Below are 21111 nucleotides of genomic sequence, written 5' to 3'. Positions count from 1 at the left end.
AGTGGAAGAGGGAGATCACCCCCTAAGGTGAGAAGCTTGCTGCGAGGACATGGAAAGATCCCAGCAAGATGGGAAGAGAAAGTTAAAAGGTCATTTGGAGGAGGAGGGACTCTCTCTGGAGAAAGAGTGTTTGAGGAGGCTGAAGAAGAAGGGTTATTAGAAGACAAAGAGAGGAGGAGGTTGAAAGAGTATAAATCTACTATCATCTGTGGAGAAGGACTGATGGAAGCTAGAGCAGGGGGTATAGCGGTTATACCTAAAGCGGCAGGAAAACAGGTAGCCCTATCAGTCAGAGATCAGGGAGGTTCTGGTTGACCAAGTCAGTCTATCAAGGCAGCAGGATGCAGTACAAAATGGCGCAATATCATTGTGGGCCGGGAAGTATCCTGGAGACCAGGACCAAATGATTAAATATGAACTTGAAATTCTGGAGAGGGCCTTTCAACATTTCCAAGTGACAGACATGCAGACCTCACAGGGCCAGAAGTCCCAGATCCAGCTGAAGAATAGGGAATAGGGCAAGGAGTTCAAACTCAGGATGTTGTAAGACACTTTTCTGTTACTACAATTTGCTTTGGAAAAACCGTTTGGCAAGGACGTTAAAAGTTTGCTTTTCTAATTTTCCACAAGTAGATTCAGTTTCCTGGTGCGGAGTCGTGAACACCCGAGAGAACTTGAACCCCTCTGAATATGAGGTAACTTAGTTTTCCTATTGTTACACCTTTCAGTTAAAACGATTTCCTACACTTGGCCCTACCTGAATCACAACATTATATCTATGAACAATAAAATAGAACAAAAAAATAAAGTCACAGCAACTGGTCTTGTGCCTGCAGGTAGCACACTCCAGGACAATAGAAAAACCATGCAATTGTGCTAGGCTGTAAAATCGTCATGCTGATTACAGTTCTGGGTAGCTTTAGTACCTGATGATTTGTTCTTAAGTTATCAATTTGCTTTTTGAACACAGTTGTCCAAAAGTCTTTGCAAACAAACTTCATTATATCCAACTCATCTTTGAACCTTGCAGTGTCCTTGGTAAATCTAGAAGAAAAAGAAATAAAACAAATGCAGCAATAGCTTTCAGAACACAAACAAGTACAAAAGATAGGAACATAAAATAAGAATCACAAACGCTTAAGAACAAACATTCCCGTTGACAATTGCAGTAAAATGTAATACTCAACATGCCAATTTGATCTACATACCTTTCGATCAGCCCTTGTCCCACTCTGAAACCCATGCTCTCCAGTTTAGTGATGCACTTTCCATTTTCCTAGAAGATAAAAAAGGGATTGGTTTGAAACAACGCAGCTTGAACCCAGAAGTTGTGCAGTTTATTTGTTTTTTATTGTGCTACAGTTTATTAAAACTTTACAAATTGGACTCCTAACTAAAAAAACATTAGTGTGGTCACAATAGAATTCAGATCATACAATCAGAATTAAAATCATGATTCTTAAAAACCTGAAGGTTTAGACTTAAAAAGAATCGGATCAAATCAATCATAAGAGAAGAATGGAATTACTTAATTCAAGGACCATAGAGCAACTCATGTTAAGATATTTAGAACGGTGTTGCTCTTTCTCCAAAGGAGAGTGAAGTATATAATGCATGCTTCAGGTTATCCACTCATAAATCAGTCCCAAATAACTTCAGTTGTGAGGTACCCACCCTGCTGCTAGAAGTGCCCTTCGCCTCATGATCTGTACGGACCAGCAAATGTCTCACAGTTTCCAACATGCTCTCACCACACAAACGGCACTTCCTGTCTTCTCTTGGGATCTGCTTCCAGGCCCCCTCAATTTCCAGAGTCCAGACCGTATTAAACCTTCATTTCAGATAGTCCCAAACCAAAGCGTTCCCAATGAAGCCCTTAACATACGTTGGAAGCCAAGCTTGGGGGTTTGGGGGGGGGGAAATGGTCGATGCATCTTTTAGCGCCTCACCCAAGTTGGAATCGTAAAGATTATAAAGCATTGGCGCCAGAATACATCCTTGTTTCAAACCCCCCGCTCCCCACCCGAGTCATTATCCAGGGGGATGTGTGACCGTGCTGATCTAACCTAACTTTAATCCTTGTACAGTCGTGTAGGATAATTATCATCTTGAGGAGGTCTATATGGAATGCCCTAGCATTGCAGCTTGTTCCACAGGCGAGCCCGATCTACAGTGTCAAATGCGGCACTAAAGTCCATGAATGACGCGAATACAGGGATATTCCCGATCTCCCATGCCTGCTGTATTGTGTGGATAAGTGCCAGGGAGTGGACAGTCATACAATAGCCCTTCCTAAATCCCGTCTGGTTGAACGGTATAATGTTATGCTGAATTACCCACGTTTCCAGGTCCTTCAATAACACTCCAATGTGCCAAGAGCCTGTAATTACGTGGATCTTCACAACTGCCCTTCTTCCAAACTGGTATCAAGATGCTGTCACGCCATGAGGAGAGAATATTCTGAGTCACCTCTATACAGCGAAACAGCCATGAAAGTGCATGTGACCGGGTCAGACCATATAAGCAAACTACAGATACTGCCTAGGCTGGGGGCCCTGCAAGATTCAATAGCTGTAGTCACCCTACATAAATCCTCCACACTGTTCCAATGCTTCCATTCAGCTTGGACCAAGTCTTCTGGCAATTCCGACACGTGGGAACTTCCTAAAATCTGCTGAACGTGGCGGACCCAAGCAGATTCAGAGACTATCATATCTCTGATCTTACTTTTAGCCCCATTGATTATTTGCCAAAATTAGACAACATTCTTACTAGTGGAGGCCAACACTAGTGCCCTCCACCGAGAACAGTCTACCTGATATTTATGCCTTATCAGCCATTTCTAATGTTTGGCATCCTTTACTTTTATACTGTATTCCGTGGGACCATGTGCCCGTTTGGCCAAGTTCCGTAGTTCCCCTCGTAGGGCCCTTTTCCTGTCTCTAATCTTTGTCAGCCATTTGAATGATTTTTATTTAGGCCAATGGCAGCCCGATGTATGGTAGGAGATTTAACAATAGAGCACTTCTTAATACTTTCTATGCAAGACTCAAATTGTGTGATGGATGACATTGCAGTCTCAACATCAAGAGACCTTTGATCAAGGCCATGCACATTAAAATATCTAGTGAGGAGATCTCGTGACATGGAAACAGCTTTGACCAATGAAGGGGAATTCCAAGATATGCGGTTAGATGGACAATTATTCCCCAGTTGTTATCAGAGCAGAAGATTGAATTTGAATTGAAAGCCGAGCAATGAGGGGGAAATGATTGCTCTCCTTTCGTTGAGAGATGCACTTATCTATCAGGGTATCAGTGTTAGCCACAAATAGGTAATAAATGGTGCTGCTTTCTCCTTTTCGAAACCACGTTTACCGCGGCGGGTTGTCTGATGGTACAGTGCCATTCACCACATTGAAGCCAGTTGTGAATAACACTGATGCTTAGCATCTTTTCACTCTGGCGACAATCAGTCTTTCTGTGTAGGGGGACCTGGTGGGACTGGAAGAATGTGGCAAATTGATACTATGTATCCATTTGTTCAGCCCCTCATGGGGTAAGTAGTTTCTCAACCACTGTGTGGGTGACAAGCCTGCTCAGCCCTGCTTGGTAGTTTGCTTCTGTCAAATCTTCCTAGATTACTTGTATGGTCAACCCTGCTTGGGCTATGGGCCTGTTCAGCCTTCCTCAGTAGTTTGCATAACTCAACCCCTCCTAGTGTATTCTTTTGTTCAGCCCTGCATGGGCTGCTGCCTGCTTGGTTCTTCCACTCCCTTCTGGGGTATACAGATTCACAGCCCAATCTGGGCTTTGCTGCAACCTCACCGCCTCTGCATGCTCTTGGACAACGTTATGTACCTCTCACCCAGCTGCGTGGCTTCAGCGCCTTTTGTCAGTGCAGCTCTGCGGTTCATTCCTGGCTGTGATCTGCACAGTTGCGTCTTTCTTGTCAAAGGCCCAGTTTCTGGAGGACCAAGCCATGGCCTTCTCTTCAACAGGATGGCAACCTGCCGCTTGTGGCTGGACCTCAGCTCCTTCACATGCAGCGGTTTTGGGCTCTCCGCTGGTCCCCAAGCAGCAGCATTCCACAGACTTTGAATTGCTGCCAACCATGCTAATAACATGGCTCTTACTTCTTCATGTGGGGGGCTCCCTAGTTGGCACCGTCACCCCTGCCATTGGTTCTAGCGTTCCGGCTGCTTCTCTCGCTCTTGTTGCTGGCATCCAGTGGTATTTGAGTTCCTGCCTTGAAGGCAAGTGATGATGCCATTGGTCCTGGTATTCCTCAAAAAGCAAAAACAAGTACCGGTCAGAAACCAAGCCATACACTTAAAAGGAGCCCTGTACATGGTTACTTTGTTCAACCCCATGTAACCGATAAACACTGAACACTGTGGCAATAAGGAAAAAAGAGACTGACCAAGTGGTGCCATGATGACTGCTATAAACCTTTAATCTAATGTCCTTAACTCTAATGTGGATTCCCTTCCTAAACTAAAGAAACTCGGGTGCTTGTCAGTAAGAATGTGAAAGTGCAAATCAAAAAGGCAACATCCCAGTCAAAAAGCTACTACACTATCCCTGTCACTACAATAAACAATAATACATTTCGGGTTCTGATCCTGACTCAGGAGAATGACTCCCTTCTACTGGATGTATAAAGTGTCCCAAATTACATCAGTTTTTCTCAAAATAAAGAAGTTCCAGGCTTTTCATAACCCACAACAAAAATACAGTTCTACAGGATCCTTGTGGGACTAGGAGAAGGACTCCCTTCTCCTAGCTGGCTCCCCAATGTTTTTCAGTAAGACTTGCAATCCATTAAAGGAGGTTTCCACACATTCAAGTTTCTTTATACTCTTTATCCTGCCCACACTGGGATAAAATAAATTGCTCCCAGTGTCCCTCTCGACGCTCCAGCACCACACCCTTGTGGAACTGTGGAGGGAATTGGGATAAAAAGGGATTTACAACTTACTCTGCTTATTCATGGTTTACAGTCCCCTCTCGGACTTGTACTTGTCTCCATTATCTTTTCCTGGGGAACTCGTTGCCGGTTCTGCTCTTTGCATCACCAACTTAGAATGCAGAGTGAATTTCTGATTTTAGCAGCCGACCGAGTGATGGTTCATAGCTGGATAGGCTGGTCTTCAAATGACTATGCCCACGCCAGACAAACTGAACCAAGACCCCAGTAGAGGGACTCCAAAGAAAGTAAATTGAAAAATATGCTTCATAGAAGCATCTTTTCTAAGACTGCAGAGTAGTGTTCCTCAATCTGCAGCCAGTGAAGTCATGGTTCAATGCAAAGTAGGCAGTTTCGGTAACTGAAGACCAGACATCCAACTGAAGACCAATCATCCAGAGACATGCAACCAGGCTCCAAGATGACGTCAAGACCGAGACTTCTGAAGAGGAAAAACATCCCAGCAGCATCAAGAAGTTAGCTTAATGGTGACTCAAACTGGGGTCACAGGAGGCTGCTCTTGACAAAAGATACAGGACAAGCCACTGAAGGTCATTATGATGGAGAAACGGTGCCAAGGTCCTGGTGATGGTCCAGGAAACTAAGTAAGGTTCCAGGTACACCCACATGTTCAGAGGTTCAGGAAATGCTGGTGTAGAGCTAGTGCGGTCCTTGGGTGTATCTGTCATACTTGTGCTTCAGGTTCGAAACCAATAGTTGTAAAAGATGTGGTGCAGTCTCTCTGCTGTTATCCCCAAGCCTAAGGCTGAGGGGAGCCCTACCCCCATTTCCAAATCACACACGCACTCCCCTTTCAAACATTTGCAGCCTGCCAAATAGTGTTGGTGGCTATATTGATATGTTCCTGGACAAACTCAAATGGGGATTGCAGGGGATTCTATACCAGACATCCCAACCTGAAGCACACCCACCTAGAGCACTCTGTAAGCTGCCGGCAGGGTCGTAGGTCTTCCAGGACTCCAGTGTGTTGCTTACGTCTTCTCCACCCTGGTTGTTTCCTTCCTCCCAGGCTCTATAGTCAGCTGCGGTCCACCTCTCCATCTCCCTAATCCAGGGTTCATACCTGGGGCCTGCTGGCGATTTCCAGGCCATAGCGATCGTCCTCTTTGTTAATACACATGCCATGTCCATGAGCGTCACTAAATGCCTGACTTTGCTCAGTCTCGGGTGAGTGCCCAATAGGCACTCCTTGGGTGTCCATTCGTACATTTCCAGTCCAGCTTTCCTGCAGGTCTGTTCAGCGGCAGACCAGAGTTTCTGTGATTTGGGACAGGCCCAAAACATGTGGATCTTGTCGGCATGGTCGGAGGGGCACCATGGACATGTCGGGGTGACTTTGTCATTGAATGTGGTTATCCTGTGTGGGGTCATATAAATCCTGTAGAGGACATTAAGCTGAATCAGTCTGAACCTGGCGTTCCGAGACACCTCCTTCGGGTATGTTAGGGCTCTCGACCATTCGCCCTCTGTGATTTCGGTCCCCAAGTCGGTCTCCCACTTCTCTTTCAGACGTGCACTTCTTGGGTTGGGCCTATCGTTTATTTGGGTGGATAACCTCGACGTCGGTTTCCATCCGTCGCTAAGACCATACATCTCCTGCACAAGGGTGTGCGTTTCCGGCTCCTCGGGCCATATGTTCCATTTCTCTTTGGCTACGTGTTTCACCTTTTGATACCATAAAAATTGGCCCGGGGCAAGCCCGTCTTTCTCTTGCAGTGAGTCAAAGTCTCTGAACAGCCCCTCGTCGAACATATCTCTCCATGTGTAGAGGCCATAATTCTCCCAGCTCCTCATTGTTGTTAAGTCGCCGGGGGTTTTGCATATGTCTGCTAGTATGGGAATTTCTGGTGTGTATGAGTGTTGTAGTCCAAGCATAGATCTGACCTTGTTCCAGACTTGTCTTCCCAATTGTACTATCATGGGTGGGTCAGGGGGCCCAACTCGTGCGTTCCATATTAGTCCTTTAGGGTGCATGGGTGAGGTTGGTTGTCGGAGAAGGTTCGACTCGGCTGTGGGTTCATCGGATAGCCACTTTGCGACATGCGTCAATTGTGCCGCCAGATAATATCTCTGGTAATCAGGCAGCTGGATGCCACCCTCAGCGTAGGGAAGTGTGAAGATGTTCAGTGTGAGTTTGTGTCTGGCCTGACCCCAAAGAAAGTCTCTGATTAAGGATTCCAACTTCCTGAAGAAGGGTGGGGGGGGGGCGTAGTATGTTATGTTGGTGAAGTAGTAGAGGAATCTAGGGAGTATTATCATTTTGGATATTGCTGCTCTACCCATCACGGAGAGCGGTAGCTTCGACCAGAATTTGATGGATCTGCATACCCCAGACATTGCAGCCTCCGTGTTGCACTCATGGGTGGAGATTGGCGTATGCTTGATAGTAAGGCCCAGGTAACGAAAGGCTTCCACCTGCCATTGTATCCCGATCTCAGGGAGTTCTTCTGTGCCCTTTCCCCTAAGTCCGGAAAGAGGGAAGGAGCATGATTTCTGTCGGCTGAATTTTATCCCCAAGTATTTCGCAAAATTATCCAGGATTTCCAGTGCTGTTGGGGCATTTCACTGGGGGTCTCGCAGATATAAGAGGACATCATCTGCGTATAGAGAGATAATGTTTTCTGTCCCACCAATGTTGATACCGGCGTTGAAAAGCTGCTTCCTGAAGTAGATCGCTACTGGTTCCAGACCCAGGATGTACAACATTGGCGACAGCCGGCACCCTTGTCTGGTTCCCCTTTGAATAGCCCAAGCCCCGGATACCATGCCTCCTGTTTTTACTCTCGCTACTGGGTTGTTGTATAGCACCTTGACCCATCGGATAAAGTGTTCACCGAGTCCGAACTCCCTCAAGGTCTCGATCAGCCATTCCCAGAAAATTGAATCGAAAGCCTTTATGGCATCTAGCGAGATCACTGCTAGGTCTTCACTGCATTCAGCTGTTTGTGCCATTATGTGTTGGAGCCTTCTCAAATTGGCTGTGGTGTTGCGTCCTGGGACAAAACCGTTCTGATCCTCATGTACCAGGGATCCTATCACCCTTGAGAGCCTTTTAGCTAATATGGTTGTTAGTATTTTGGTGTCATAGTTCAGGAGCTTTATTGGGCGATACGAGTCACACTCGTCGGCTGGTTTGCCAGGTTTGAGTATTGGTATTATGAGGGTCTCTCTCATACTACTCGGTAGTGTTCCTGTCTCATATGCCTCCTCATATACTCCGTGCAGTATGGGGGATAAGATCTCCTCATAAACCTTGTAAAATTCCGGGGTAAGGCCGTCTGTCACGGGGGTCTTACTTGTGGAAAGGGATCTAATCGCCTCGATGATGTCCTCAGTCGTGATGGCCTCCCCCAACGTGTTTCTTTGTTCTTGGTTCAGCCTAGGTAGTCCAACTTCGGCCAAGGTGCCTCTTATGTCTGCCTCAGGAATTTTATCCCTGTGGGCATATAGCTCGGCATAGAAATCTGAGAAAACATCATTTATCGCTTGTTGTGTTCTGTGAGATATGCCATCTCTGTCTTTAACCTCCTTGGGGGATGGCCTCGGGTGCTCCTTCTTGCATAGCCAGGCAAGTATCCTACCCGGCTTGTCTGCCTCTCTGTGTGCTTTCACAGTACGTGTGGAGAAGTTGAACTTTGAGAGCCTCTCCCATGCGATTCTGCAGTCCTCCCTGATCTCCTTCAACTTGGTCTCCTTCTCGATAGTTGGGGGGAAGATTGTTTTCGAGGTGCCTGATCTTTTCCTCTTCGGTCTCTAGCTCCTTTCTCAATTGCTTCGGCAATTATCTCTCCCCTTGTTACCACCTTCATTGATTCCCAGAGCATGCTCCATTTTTCTACTGATCCCATGTTAATCTCTATATATTCGAGTTTTTCACCCAGGTTTTCCTTGAAAGCGGGGTCAGTTAAGGTCTCCGTTGGCATACGCCACATCGGGATATGGGGTCGGGGGCCTCTTAAGCATAGTTGTATTAGCAGTGGGGAGTGATCCGAAATTGATCTGCCCAGATAATTCGCGGATTCGACATGTGGAGTTAGCTCGTTGTTGATAAAAAGGTAATCTATCCTGGTGTGCAGGTTATGGGGGGCCGAGTAGAATGAGCAGGACCTGTCCGCAGGGTGCAGGTCTCGCCAGATGTCAACTAAATGCAAGTCCTCAACCGCACTGTGGAGGGCCCGGGAGGGGAGGTTATTAGGTATGCGTGGTGTGGCAGATATGAACGTTGAAATGGACAGAACGCAATTAAAGTCTCCCCCCCCCCCCCCATAGCAGGGTGCAATCCCTGTGGTGCATAATTTTGGCACATAACTTCTTGAGGTGGAAGGGTATGCCGTGCTAGGGGAAATATGAATTCACTACGCATAGCCGAGTGTTCTCCAGCATGCCCCAGACTATCACGTATCTGCCTTCTTTCTGCTCCCATCTGGTGAAATGGTGTATCTGGGCTCACCCATGTATATACACCTTGTGCATACCTCGAGTAGGATGTGCCATTGCCTTGGCCGCCTCAGTAGTTTGCCAGCTTATCCGTGGTGTCCGTAGAGAGGTGTGTTTCCTGCAGGAGGGCGAATGATACCTTCTTCCTCTTCAGGTAGGAATGTATTCGATTTCTTCGCATGTAGGATCCCATCCCTCTGACATTCCATGTGATCACTTTGAGTCTTGACGCCATTGCATGATTATATTCGTTATCTTGGGGAGCTCCCCTTTTCCTCTGCGGCTTGGTCGTATACTGTTGTGAGCCATATCTTGTTCTGCTTTTATGGGTTGGTTAGCTTCAGCCTCTGGATCAAGGCTTGTTTCAGTTTGGCTGAAGGTCATCAGGAGGTAGGGCAGTCAAAACAATAACAACTTGAAAGAAATAACTACAACTAATGCGCCCAGCTTCTGTCACGGGGGTGCAGTGCTCGGGTGCTCTCGCGCTGCCTGTCCCCATCCGGGTGTCTGGCGCGAGTGGGTGTGTGCTGGCAACTGGCCTGCACTGGTCTTTCGTGGGTTCGTGGTATGTGCTCATGTGCAGGAGGTCGGACGGGCCCCGCAGTCGTTTAGCGTTCTCATGTTGTAGTTTTGCTTCAGTGGTAGTGGAGCTTCTTCACGCTCTTAGGTGTACTACGAGGGTCGTGGGTGCCCCAGCCGGAACGTTCGTCTATCGCCCCTGGCTGTCCTCATTGTGTTTCACGTGGGTAGGTTCCATGGGGACCTCGGCCAAGTTGTTATGCTCCATCCACATGGTAGCCGCAGCTGGGGACTCCAGAAATACTGCTCGTCCTTTGTAAATTACCTTCAATCTAGAAGGATAGAGCAGCATATACTTTAGGTTTAATTTCCTCAGTCTATCCTTGATTGGGACGAAAGAGTTCCACGCTCTCTGCACCGACTGAGTGTAATCGGGGTAGATGGTGATTTTTGAGTTGCCCCGCTCTATTTCTCCCCCCTCTCTCGAGAATTTCAGGATTACTTCCCGGTCCCGGAAGTTGAGGACCTTCGCTATGATGGGGCGAGGGTAAGAGCCTAGGGGGGGGGGGGGGGGGTTTCTTCTGAAGCGATCTGTGGGCTCTCTCTATGGCGAAGCCCTGCGAGAGGCTCGCCGTCCCGATTTCCTGCTGCATTAAGGATTCCACATAGGCTGTCGGGTCTGCAGTCTCTGTCCCTTCTGGAATGCCCAGTATCCTAATATTACTACGCCTAGCTCGACCTTCCGCTTCCTCAGACCTTGTCTCCAGGAGGCACACCTTCCTCTTGAGGTCTGCGACCTCGATCTTTAGGGCCGTTGTATCCTCTGACATGTCCTTCTGGGAAGATTCGATAACGGTGACGCGTTCCGTCAAATTGCAGGCATCTTGTCGTATGAGCTGGATGTCGGCTTTAACCTCGCCTATTTTCGTATCTATGAATGATCTTAGGGCTGCAATCGCATCCAGCACCTGGTTGTGTCTGGTGTCTTTCTCCGGGCTGTCTCGTGTTGCTGGGCCTTTCGGTGTAGTCTGGGCAGTAGGGTGGGACTTCGAGGTGATGAAAGGATCCAGGGTGGCATTTTTGGCCTTATTCCTCGCAGCGGCCATTGTGGAGTCCCCTGGTCCTGGTGGGTGGCGCAAAGGGTCTAGTGCTCCCCCCCAGGGCAAGTGACTGCGTATCCCTTTAGAGTCTGTCCCTGTCTACCGCTCAAGTGTGCGGCGCTGCCACTCTCAGTGTTGGTCCGGCCCCAGGTGTTCAGAGGGTGAGATCGCCCCGTTTTGGTGGCACGAGCGACGCTGTGGCCCGTGTCCTTCAGTCTTTCATCGTGGCCTGCAATACGGGCCAGCCCCCTTGGTGGAGTGTGGGGAGCAGGGACAATCCGGGGTGCTGTGGGGTAGGCACACCAACGGGAGTACCACAGCGTAGCCCTTTAATGCTGTCTGGGGTGGGCAGGCTCGCCCTATAGTTCAGCGGATGTCTTGCTAAATTACACCCTCCAAAATGGCGTGACGTTGGTCCTTAAGAGCAGCAGGGTTCCTTAGTCAGCAGGGAGCGCCTGCAGCAGCTCCGGTATGTTTCATATTGAAGGATCTCCCCACTCCCTCGTTATTGATAATGGGAAACGTGTGAAGAAAAGGATCGGGATGAGCCTGTTACCTTATCTTGTCAGACGAAGTGGGTTCCAAACACTCTCGGACCGCCGCAGGTCCCGGCCGCGATGGCGGGGGAAGCTCCGTCTCTAGGAGGGAGCAGCTCCGCCCTCCGGTTAGCAAACAGCCGTTCAGGGACGCCCCGGGTCGGAACAGCGGTGTCTCACTGACTAGTGCCGGGGATCTGTCATCAAGGTGGATGGACACGGCCATCGCTACTGGATCCAGTTACTGGCGGTGGACTTGTGAGGGAGGATAACCGGGATGAGGGGTCCTCAGGGAGTGGAAGTGGGACACTGACGGGTGAGACGCAGTACCCCCTTCCTTATAACACCTTTTCCACATCCTACCCCATAAGATATTCAGAAATTCTACCTCCCCCCCCTTCCTTTCCGACACAAACACTTACTTACACCATGAAAGACAACTGACTAAAACCAGGGCCGTTTACCTGACATGTCCCAACATAACAGGCAGGAAGAGTCAGGCAGTTGACAAAAACTACACACACCTGACAGCCCTTTCCCTTCCCCACAGGGATAAAAGGTGGAGCATGAGAACACACTTTGAACAAGGCAAAATGCACAAGGAGGTGGCTGTTCCAGGACGGCAGTTCAAGAGGAGGAAGAAGGCGGTGAGACAAAGGATAACAAGGAGGGAAGTCCCCTAACCCTTTTCGACCCAGACTCACGAAGCCTCCGTGAAAGGGACTACCATACCGGGAATCACAGCATGTGGTGTAACAGATGTCGTGCACAGAGCCCTCCTACACTGCTAACCAAGTGAGGGAGAGACACTTGCTACTGTGGTACCACCCCTGACTCCAGAGACATGAAATAGCAAGTGGTTCATCACAGCCTGTGAGTCGGAGGGAGAACCGATAGTAAACGGAGCAGTTTTGAGCGAAGATTGCAAATGTCAACATAATGTGAATCAAAGAACAAAGACTTTGGGCCTCATCACGTGTTTGGCGGTAACCCTTAAATGAGGCGGTAGCGCTATTACTGCCGCATTTAAGTATCCCTCAAATCATGACCTTGACGGATTTCCCCCAGCTCTGAGATGGGGGGGAAATCTGCGGCAAATTTTCCGATTTTCGGCTCGTTTACCGCCGGCGGGAAATCCGCCGGCGGTAATAGCACAAATCTTTCCCATTGGGCCCAATGGGGAATGAGGAGTTCCAGTTCCGCCGAACCCATGATCCGGCGCTAATAGCACCGGGGGATTTGGCTGTAGGGCTATTAATGCTGGCGCTAATAGTGCCGGCGTTACTGACCAACTCGTGATCAGGCCCCTTGTGCGTTACAGAACTTTTAAGAACCTAAGGCGAAACCAGCTGCAGAGTGGTCCAGCGCCACGTTGGTGCTTATTCGAAAGACTCTGGTTGGTCCCCTTTTGTTAAAACTACAGATGCCAGGAGGCCCTAGGCGAGCCCGACGCAAAAGGTTAGTGGTCATACAAGGGTCGAGTAAAACCCCTTGTACAATTGAAAGTCTATGACACATTGAAAATACAGAGTGAACTGTGCTACTGGGGCAAATGTGAACCCGACTGAGGGATGCCTGCGAATTAGGGTGGTCAGTAACACAGCCAAGAACAAAGTATGAAGCCGGACTGGGGGCTGGGACCTGGTAAGAAAAGAACTTGAGGGGTTTACTGAACTGTGGCAAGTGTGAACCCTGTTAGGGAGAATTCTCTGTTTAGGCTGAATTTCCTAACCTAGTGAGTCCCCCAGCAGCTTTGCTGGATTGTTGGGGTTTATTTTGTTCTCCTGCCAAGAGTGAGACTCTTTTACCCTCACTCTTGGACATGATTTGAGTGCGTTTCTTTGAATCTAGATGTGTTTAATGGGCTATGGGGTCTTTTACTCCTTAGGGCTTCATGTGTTTTTGTGATGTGTGTTACACAGCACCCTCAGTGCAGTGACACAGGGGAGTCATAGTGACCCCCCAGTATAGACTCCATACCCTGGGACTGACTACTGTCTCCCAGTGCATGTAAAGTCACCATTGACTTTACTAGTCTTAAATTCTGAACAGAAGCAGTACAAACCATCATATTGTGGACGTACTGGCTGGGGCAATTCAATTGTCCCAGGGTCTGTTAGTCGAGGGGGCACGTCTCCGTCCCCCCCTGATCGAGTTTTGGCTGGTGGCAGTGGATACTACTTTTTATATTCAACCGCAAATATTTTCCTATGGGATTTCCCATTGTTTTAGGTTACTATCTTTATTTAATTATTTACGGTAGCCTCGAACATACCGCCGGTTGATTTAATTAATATTATTTCTCCGGGTGGTATTTTTTGCCAAAACTTGATTCTAAAATGGCGTTTGTGTTCTCTTCTGTGACTCCAACTCAAGTCGAGCCCTTTGTTCCACTTTTTGGCAGGCTTCTCCACAGAAGCCCTCAAAAGTGGTGCCACTCTGTCTGGGGTACTGAGGAGGGGTGGAGGGAAATTTAGGCACCCTGGACTGAGTTGCCTAGGCAACTCAAGTCGCACTCCATCCTGATTGGCCCAAGTGGTGAGCCGGCCGGCTCACCACTTAGCATGTTTGAGTGACAGCTAGGCTGAGTGAATGGGGGTTTGCTGCATAAAAGCAGGGCTTTGGGGACTGGAACTTCAGAAGTCGCCACAGGACCTAAGAATCCGACGAGGGAGAAGCTGAGCCGACCTGCCAAGACAACACCACCGGTGGAGCCCTGCTGGACTGCCTCACCACTTTTCCCAACGACAGAGGAGATCTCCCGCCTGAGAGTCTTCTTTCTTTGACTGGTGGGGATAACCAGTTTCACCGTCTTTTTCGCTTTCCCGACGTACCTCGTGGCCGCCTTGCCCGTGCCAAGCACCCCGGCAACCGGGATACCACGTTTTACCACGACCGCGAAACAAAGGTACCACCTTTAACCGGAAAACTCTGCGGCTGGTTTCTGTCCTGGTAGTGCAACGACCTTCATCTTTCCTCCAAGTCGAGATCTTCTCTTCCCCTGGACGACAACGCAACTTGCACCCACTACCAGGAACAACTGCCACCCCTGGAGGATCCTTCCCATTTAAGGTACCGTGTCCCGCCTGGCTTCCCTTGCTACAGACTGTACGGGGTAGATTTAGCCCCCGGCTTTCGAACCTGGGTTAGTCTGGAACACCCTGGCTAAACTTTCTTAAGCCTCTCTAAACTCTTTTTGAACCCCCTGCAAGACTTTCTACGCCTAGTTTAACTGTGTGATCTTGGGCACATTTGTGCTCTGCTCTCTCTAAGAGTGGGCCCAGCCTTTGGACTTTGGCTCACCAGTGACTTTTGCTCTTCTGCCTTGAATCTTAGAGTGGTGTACCTTTCCATATTCTGTCTTTTTCCCTCACTTTTTCCCTCACTTTCTCACAAACTTAATAGAGTGCAATCTAGTTAAGTGCTCACCTCTGTATGAAAATAAGTGGCTATTTACTGTGATTTATCTGATAAGGAAAAAGGGGTGTATATATTACAATAGCAACTGTGTTTACAATATTTTAGAATAAGAGTGCTGGAGTGTTTCAACTGTGTGTTTTTAAATAAATAATTATATACTTTGATACCAAAGCTCTGGTCAGTGTTTGCTTGTATTATTGTAACTGAGTGCCTATTGTGTATATTTTGCATACTGCCTAACTCTTCTTGAGGGAAGTCTGACTGCTCAGCCACAGCTACTAGGTAAATCTGGGTGGTGCAGACTGCTACCAAGTGGGTTTACTGCCAGCACCTGTAGTCTTAAATCTTTTGCAGTGGTCCCTAAGGGAACTGCACAGGTTTATGCCTAACAAACCCGATGGCGGGATGCCAAGAGAAAGCTTGGGGAAGGGAACCCTGCTTCCTGATAAGATTATGAAATTGCGAACAAAGGCAAGTTTGAACCCAACAGAGGGCGGCCAAAATAAAGCTGGGTTAAGAGAATCCTGCTTTTCTGATGAGATGATAGAGCCACACGAACTGTGTTAGAAGGGCTATGTGAACCCGACGGAGGGATGCCAGGAGAAAAACTAAGGGAAGTGAAGCTGGCATTGTGGAAGTGAAGAACTGTTGAAAATAATGTGAACTGTGTAACTGGCAAGTGTGAACCCAGTTGAGGGATGTCCACAGTGAAAGATTGTTTAAAAAGACATTGAGACTCGTGAATACAACAATTGAAATATTAGGAGTAAAAGGGCCATAGCGAACCCGACGGAGGGAGGCTAACATTCGAGAAGGGTGAAGGCAAGTCCCCCTATACGCACACTCCAGAGTAAATACAACCCACTAGGGAAATAAGCCAAGAGATAGCATTGCAAGGATAACAAGGTTTACTTGTACAAATTACAAGTGCCAGCAAAGAATTCTGCTGCTTGAGAGCACTCTGGTCTTACATCATCAAGCATGGGTTCATAAACACAAAAAGCGTCATTCGCATACAGGGCATTTTGGTGATCCTGACTGGAGGCACCCTACACATAGGCCTGCTCCATAGGGGATGCCACGCGATAATTTGCCCTTTCTTCCCCGTCGATCTCTGAGCACATGAGTCAGCTGGCTCATCCGGTGAAGGTCCGGGCACACATAAAATACATTTTATCTTATCTAAGCTAAATAACTAAAACCGACTATTAACTCATTATGGAAGCTGGGCGGCACAAGAAAGAGGTGCCATGGAGAGGGGAGAATAAAATACAGTCTTGCTGACCCATACATTCGGGGCTTCATTGATACTGCAGTTCCTGCACCCCACGTCTGGGGATTGATCTTTGATTTACCCTTCCCGGTACCTCATGTTATAGGCGACGTATGTGGCAGCTGGAGAAAAATACAGTTGTGTGGGCTTTTAGATCTGTGGTGGCCACTTTATGGAGGTTAGGACCTGAGGGTTGTGCGTTTATCAAGAATTCAGAGGTGTGGGGGGAGGGGTGGGCTCGAGTGAGTGGTGTGGGGCTGGCTCCAGTCTGGCTGGGTGCAGGTTAGAGGCCTGATGGCATGTCAGTGGAGATGAATGGACACAGTGCAGAGCCTGGTGCTGTCTCACGCTCTTCGCCAGCACATTCCATGAGGTGATACTAAATATTCGCAACACTAAAGGGACAAGAGGGAAATGGACTTCCGTGGGAACAGGGATGAGGCGGAAAGAGCAGGTTATACTGAAATTGGGCCTGGCAACTCTGTGTGAACTCTGAAAGTGAGCAGCGCGAGTTTGCAACTTGTCCTTTCTAGGCCCAACACAAAATCGTGTCGCAGGGAGAGGGCCTTTCTAGTGTTCAGCTCCGACTTCTATGCATGGCAGGTTCTTTGTACGGTGTCGGATGATGCATAGGGCTCCCCACCGGTAGGTTATACTGCCTCATATGGGGTCTGCCTTATTTGGAAGCGGCTAGGGGGCTGGGGTAGGCTCATTTCCACAAGTGTCTGAGCCCGGAAGAGGGGGGTCCAAGGGTGAAGAGTCATCGCCTAACGTACATACGGAAATTAACTTTTGTTTGGTTATTTTGGAAACATCAGGCCCTCGGAGGCAAGATACTTTGTAGAAAAGAGACTTCACCACCGAAGTTCCTGACATGGAGTGTGCTGTGTTTAAGAGTCCCGCTTTGTCCCATGCTAAAAACATGGGGGAAGGGAGACCCCAGCAATAACATCCCGACTTCTCATTTATGAACACTTCTTTCTTTTCTTGTGAACACTATCCCACACACGTTTGTAACTTAGCTGTAAGGTTTGGCATTCTTTTTTATTTTCTTTAAGTATAAGCCCTTTTATTTGACAAAACGCCATTAGGACTGCCATTTATTATTTGATGGTCGTAGCTTGCTCCCATCTTAGCTCCAGCATACAAGGAGGAGAATAGACACCCAGCCCACGTTAATCAATCAATCAGCATTAGAACACCTACAGAGTGAGCTAGAATAGAACGGTGAGGAGCAATCATAACACTTACAAAGCGCGTTAGAACAGCACAGGGAGCGCCCCACTCAAACCAAACCCTGCCAGGCGTAGCCATTTTGCCCACCCTGATGAAATTGGGAGGATTGGTGAGTGCCACACTCGGACAGATTTCTGACCTTCAGTTAAACTTCATACAACCGACTAACAAAAAACTCAACATTTATGCAGACTTATCTCACTCAAAAATCTCACACAACCATCACTCGCACAACAACCCGCACGCACTTCAGAACACCGAAACACATAAGCAACACCAACAGCACACGAGGACTGACATCAATCCAATACTCGCACCGAAGCTCAGCACCCTGTGTATACTGAATTGAAGCTGCCAACAGAACACCACTCCTCTCACTATCCTATTCCCGCTTCACCTACTAACCCATCCCAACTTCTCATTTGCAGAGCCGCCAGAGCGCCTGGGCACCAACTCCGTAGGTGACAGTGCGCGGTACAACTACCTTTAACATTTATACAGTTTAATAAACACCCTTTAACTGTGATCACTTGTGTCTGTCTTTATTTTTGCCACCATGAGTTCCTTACAGGCCTCAGAGGTTTTGAGACAGCTGAAGCAGCAGATGAGGGTAAAGCTGCTGCTGCTTGGGCTGATTTAGCACCTCTCCCTTGCTCACCACGAGGAAATCTTCTTTGTCCTCTATGACTGGCTTGTCCTCTTCCTTGTCCAACTGAGCAGTAGAAACAAAAGGACTTGCCCCTCCAAGTTGATGCACCAGAGTAGGAATGTTGAGGCCGTCTAATAGCAGCACTAAGTTTTAGCCGCCGCTTTTGAGTTTTCTTTCATCCTGTGGGATTGCGGAGTAATGGTGGCTAATTACATCCCCGAAGGGGAAGAGAGAGAGAGACGGCTTCCAGGATATCATCAAGGATGGTAAGGAGGCAACGTGTGAGTGCCTCCAGTCAGGTCTGGATACTGCAGATAGTGGCATTTGCTGATTTCAAGGCCATGCTACCGGGAGTAAATACTTTCCGCACTCAAGCGTCCACCAGTTTATCATCCCTGCCTGTGGGAATGGTAGGCTAAGTAGATTGTTTTGTGGACGTGGCTGCTTGGATCACCAAACTTTCTAGAGTCGGGTGCTTGGTTAAGTAATCTGTGTCACTGTTTAATGATCAATATTTCTTGGGAAAGTTCTTATTAACCACAGAAATAGAATCCGGGGTTTCCCAATTTGTTGCAACCCTTTTTTGCAAAGCAATATGGATGGGCAAAACGGGATCCCTCTGTGGACCTTGGTCTATTGTGTCTGTCAAGTCATCCTGTTGAAAAAGAGGAGCAGGACTACTCCATCCCACATATTCTACAATGTGTATGACCACTTTTCTCATTAATTGTCTATATGAGCTATCAGCATGATCTGCAGGATACAGCTTTCCAAATTCCAGCCCAGGAGATATATCTATCCCACTGGCTGATTGTAGTTTCTCATACAGATCTTTAAGCTTAGATTCATCTGAAATAAACTCATTGGAGTGCCATATTGAAGACCAAATAGCGTTTGATCATCATGAGATGGTTCATTTTCTTCATAGATTGAAGAAAGATTTGAAGAATTCTTTTTGTGGTAGAGGCTTATAAGATGTATTTTGTGTTGCCTTCAATGGCTCCGAAAAAAGTCTTCAGAGTAGGCCTTGAGGCCAATGGTGTCTAAGTCTTCGACTTAGGTGTAGATGGCTTCGATATAATAATAATAATAATAATAATAATAATAATAATAATAATATGGGTGTTTTCGTCGAAGTTGTCTTTGACAAAACCCTCAAAGGGCTGGACTATCAACTTGTCGAGGTCCTCAACACCTTTTCACTCTTGAGGCTTCAAAGGCTCTTGATGGTCATCAGGCTTGCGTCCCAGAATCAAGGGTGCACAGGGTTTTGCCTTAGACTTCCCTTTGTCATTGTTATACAGAGCGACCGGGACATGGTCTTTCGTCCGTTCTTTCTAGGTAGTAAGGGCTTCTCACTCAAATATTTTCATCATTTCCCTCCGAAACTCTTACCATTTAGCTTGGAGTCGGATTTAGTTGGACATGTTATTCTCTCGGGTGAGGAGTCACTCGAGGAAGAAGGAGACCTAGGACATATTTTCTTCGACTTCATGGAAAAAGATGAAGAATGACACAAACAACTTCTCGATCAAGATTTTGCCAATCTTTTTCGACAAGGAGAATTTCACGACTATCAGAAGTACGTTTCTTTGGAACAGAAGAGGATTTAGGAATTCTACCCACTGCCAATTTACCTTTACGCTCTCTCAGAGCCTTGTCAGTCATCAAATGACAGGATTTGCACTCCTTCTTAGGATGCTCTGTGCCAAGGCACCACAGGCAAATACGGTGGGGGTCGGTGATGGACATCTTCGACCGACAATCCTGATATTTCTTAAAACCAGTCTTGGGCGTCGACGGTGAAGAAATGACGTTTTTATTTAATGAACCAAAGCGCGCTGTAATTTCTCTCAAGGCGAAAGCTGCGTTGGGAAAACAGAACTGAAGCCAATGGGTGCTGCGCGTGCTACATATACTGTGGAGGACGTCAAACATCGAACAGAGGCCTTCGAGTGACATTGAGTCATTGACGCTACCGCACAGCGGCCTGTCGAGATTATTTTTTTCCGAGGCAGCTGAAGCTGGAAGATAATTATCAAAGAGGAGGAATACGTGGGAAGACACAATTCATTCAAAATCCCCACCCCAGCACAAAGTTGTTTTTGATACTGTGGAAGGCAGTGGGCAAGCAACTGTTGCCATGATTCCTGCTGAACCATCATTCTCTGGAAGAATTTGAAGTAGACTCACAACCCGCTACTGTTGAAGTGAATCGATAGTGGAGAGTCCAACGCACAACCCATACTCCATGCCCCATGTGCAGGCGCTGTGGAACGCAGTACAGGTTACTAACCAGCTGCAGTTGGCGCATCGTGTGGAGACTGACAGCCGTTACGAGGCAAGGTTGAGGCAGTCTGACGCAGTGCGACTCCCTGAAGGGACTACAAATAAAGAGATTTCTAACCGGTATTCTTGTCTATGCGGTGCAATAGGGATACTTTAGTATCAGCCTAGCATTTTATACATGGGACTTTTGGTTACTTTTATAAGTGCCTAAAAAACAGCTACTGGCAGAAGTAATTTGTACCGCTTTTGGGGGGGGTGTGTGTGTGTGTATATATATATATATATATATATTATATATATTAATATATATATATATATATATATATATATATATATATATGAAGCAGGAAGAGGCGCAGGTGGGAGGAGGTGAGCGAAGGAATGGATCAGCAGATCGGAGAGAACGAGAAGGAGTGTGGAAAGTAAGGAGGGAGGATAGATAGGGGGGGGGGCATAGAGGGATTTGAAGACTAGGCAGAGGATGTTTAATTTGAGCAGAGTGGAAAGGGAGCCAACCAAGTGAGGTGAGAGAGAAGAGATAGAGTCAAGAGGTGAGAGGAGGCAGAGGGAGCGAATTGCAGATTGGTAGACAGATTTGAGTGGGGAGAGATGAGAGGAGGGGAGACCAAAGAAAAGAGTAGAGCAGTAGAAAAGTCTAGAGAA

At 47.6% G+C, this 21111-nt stretch overlaps 1 protein-coding gene across 6 annotated transcripts in view; it reads right to left on the bottom strand.

The window, feature by feature from the left end:
• TRAPPC6B (trafficking protein particle complex subunit 6B) overlaps window positions 1-21111 on the bottom strand; it is a 351021-nt gene that overhangs the window by 257126 nt on the left and 72784 nt on the right. For all 6 annotated transcript variants that reach the window (XM_069637497.1, XM_069637496.1, XM_069637501.1 and 3 more), the window contains 2 exons: window positions 1209-1276; window positions 927-1044 (listed from right to left, as the gene is read on the bottom strand). In XM_069637497.1, coding sequence (XP_069493598.1) covers window positions 927-1044; window positions 1209-1276 — 186 coding nt within the window. The remainder of the gene's footprint in view (window positions 1-926; window positions 1045-1208; window positions 1277-21111) is intronic.

This window comes from Ambystoma mexicanum, chromosome 14, assembly GCF_040938575.1.
Source record: "Ambystoma mexicanum isolate Mex_15411 chromosome 14, UKY_AmexF1_1, whole genome shotgun sequence".
NCBI classification, from domain to species: domain Eukaryota; kingdom Metazoa; phylum Chordata; class Amphibia; order Caudata; family Ambystomatidae; genus Ambystoma; species Ambystoma mexicanum.
Note: the sequence above shows the minus strand (reverse complement) of the source record. Positions and strands in the feature narration are given on the sequence as shown.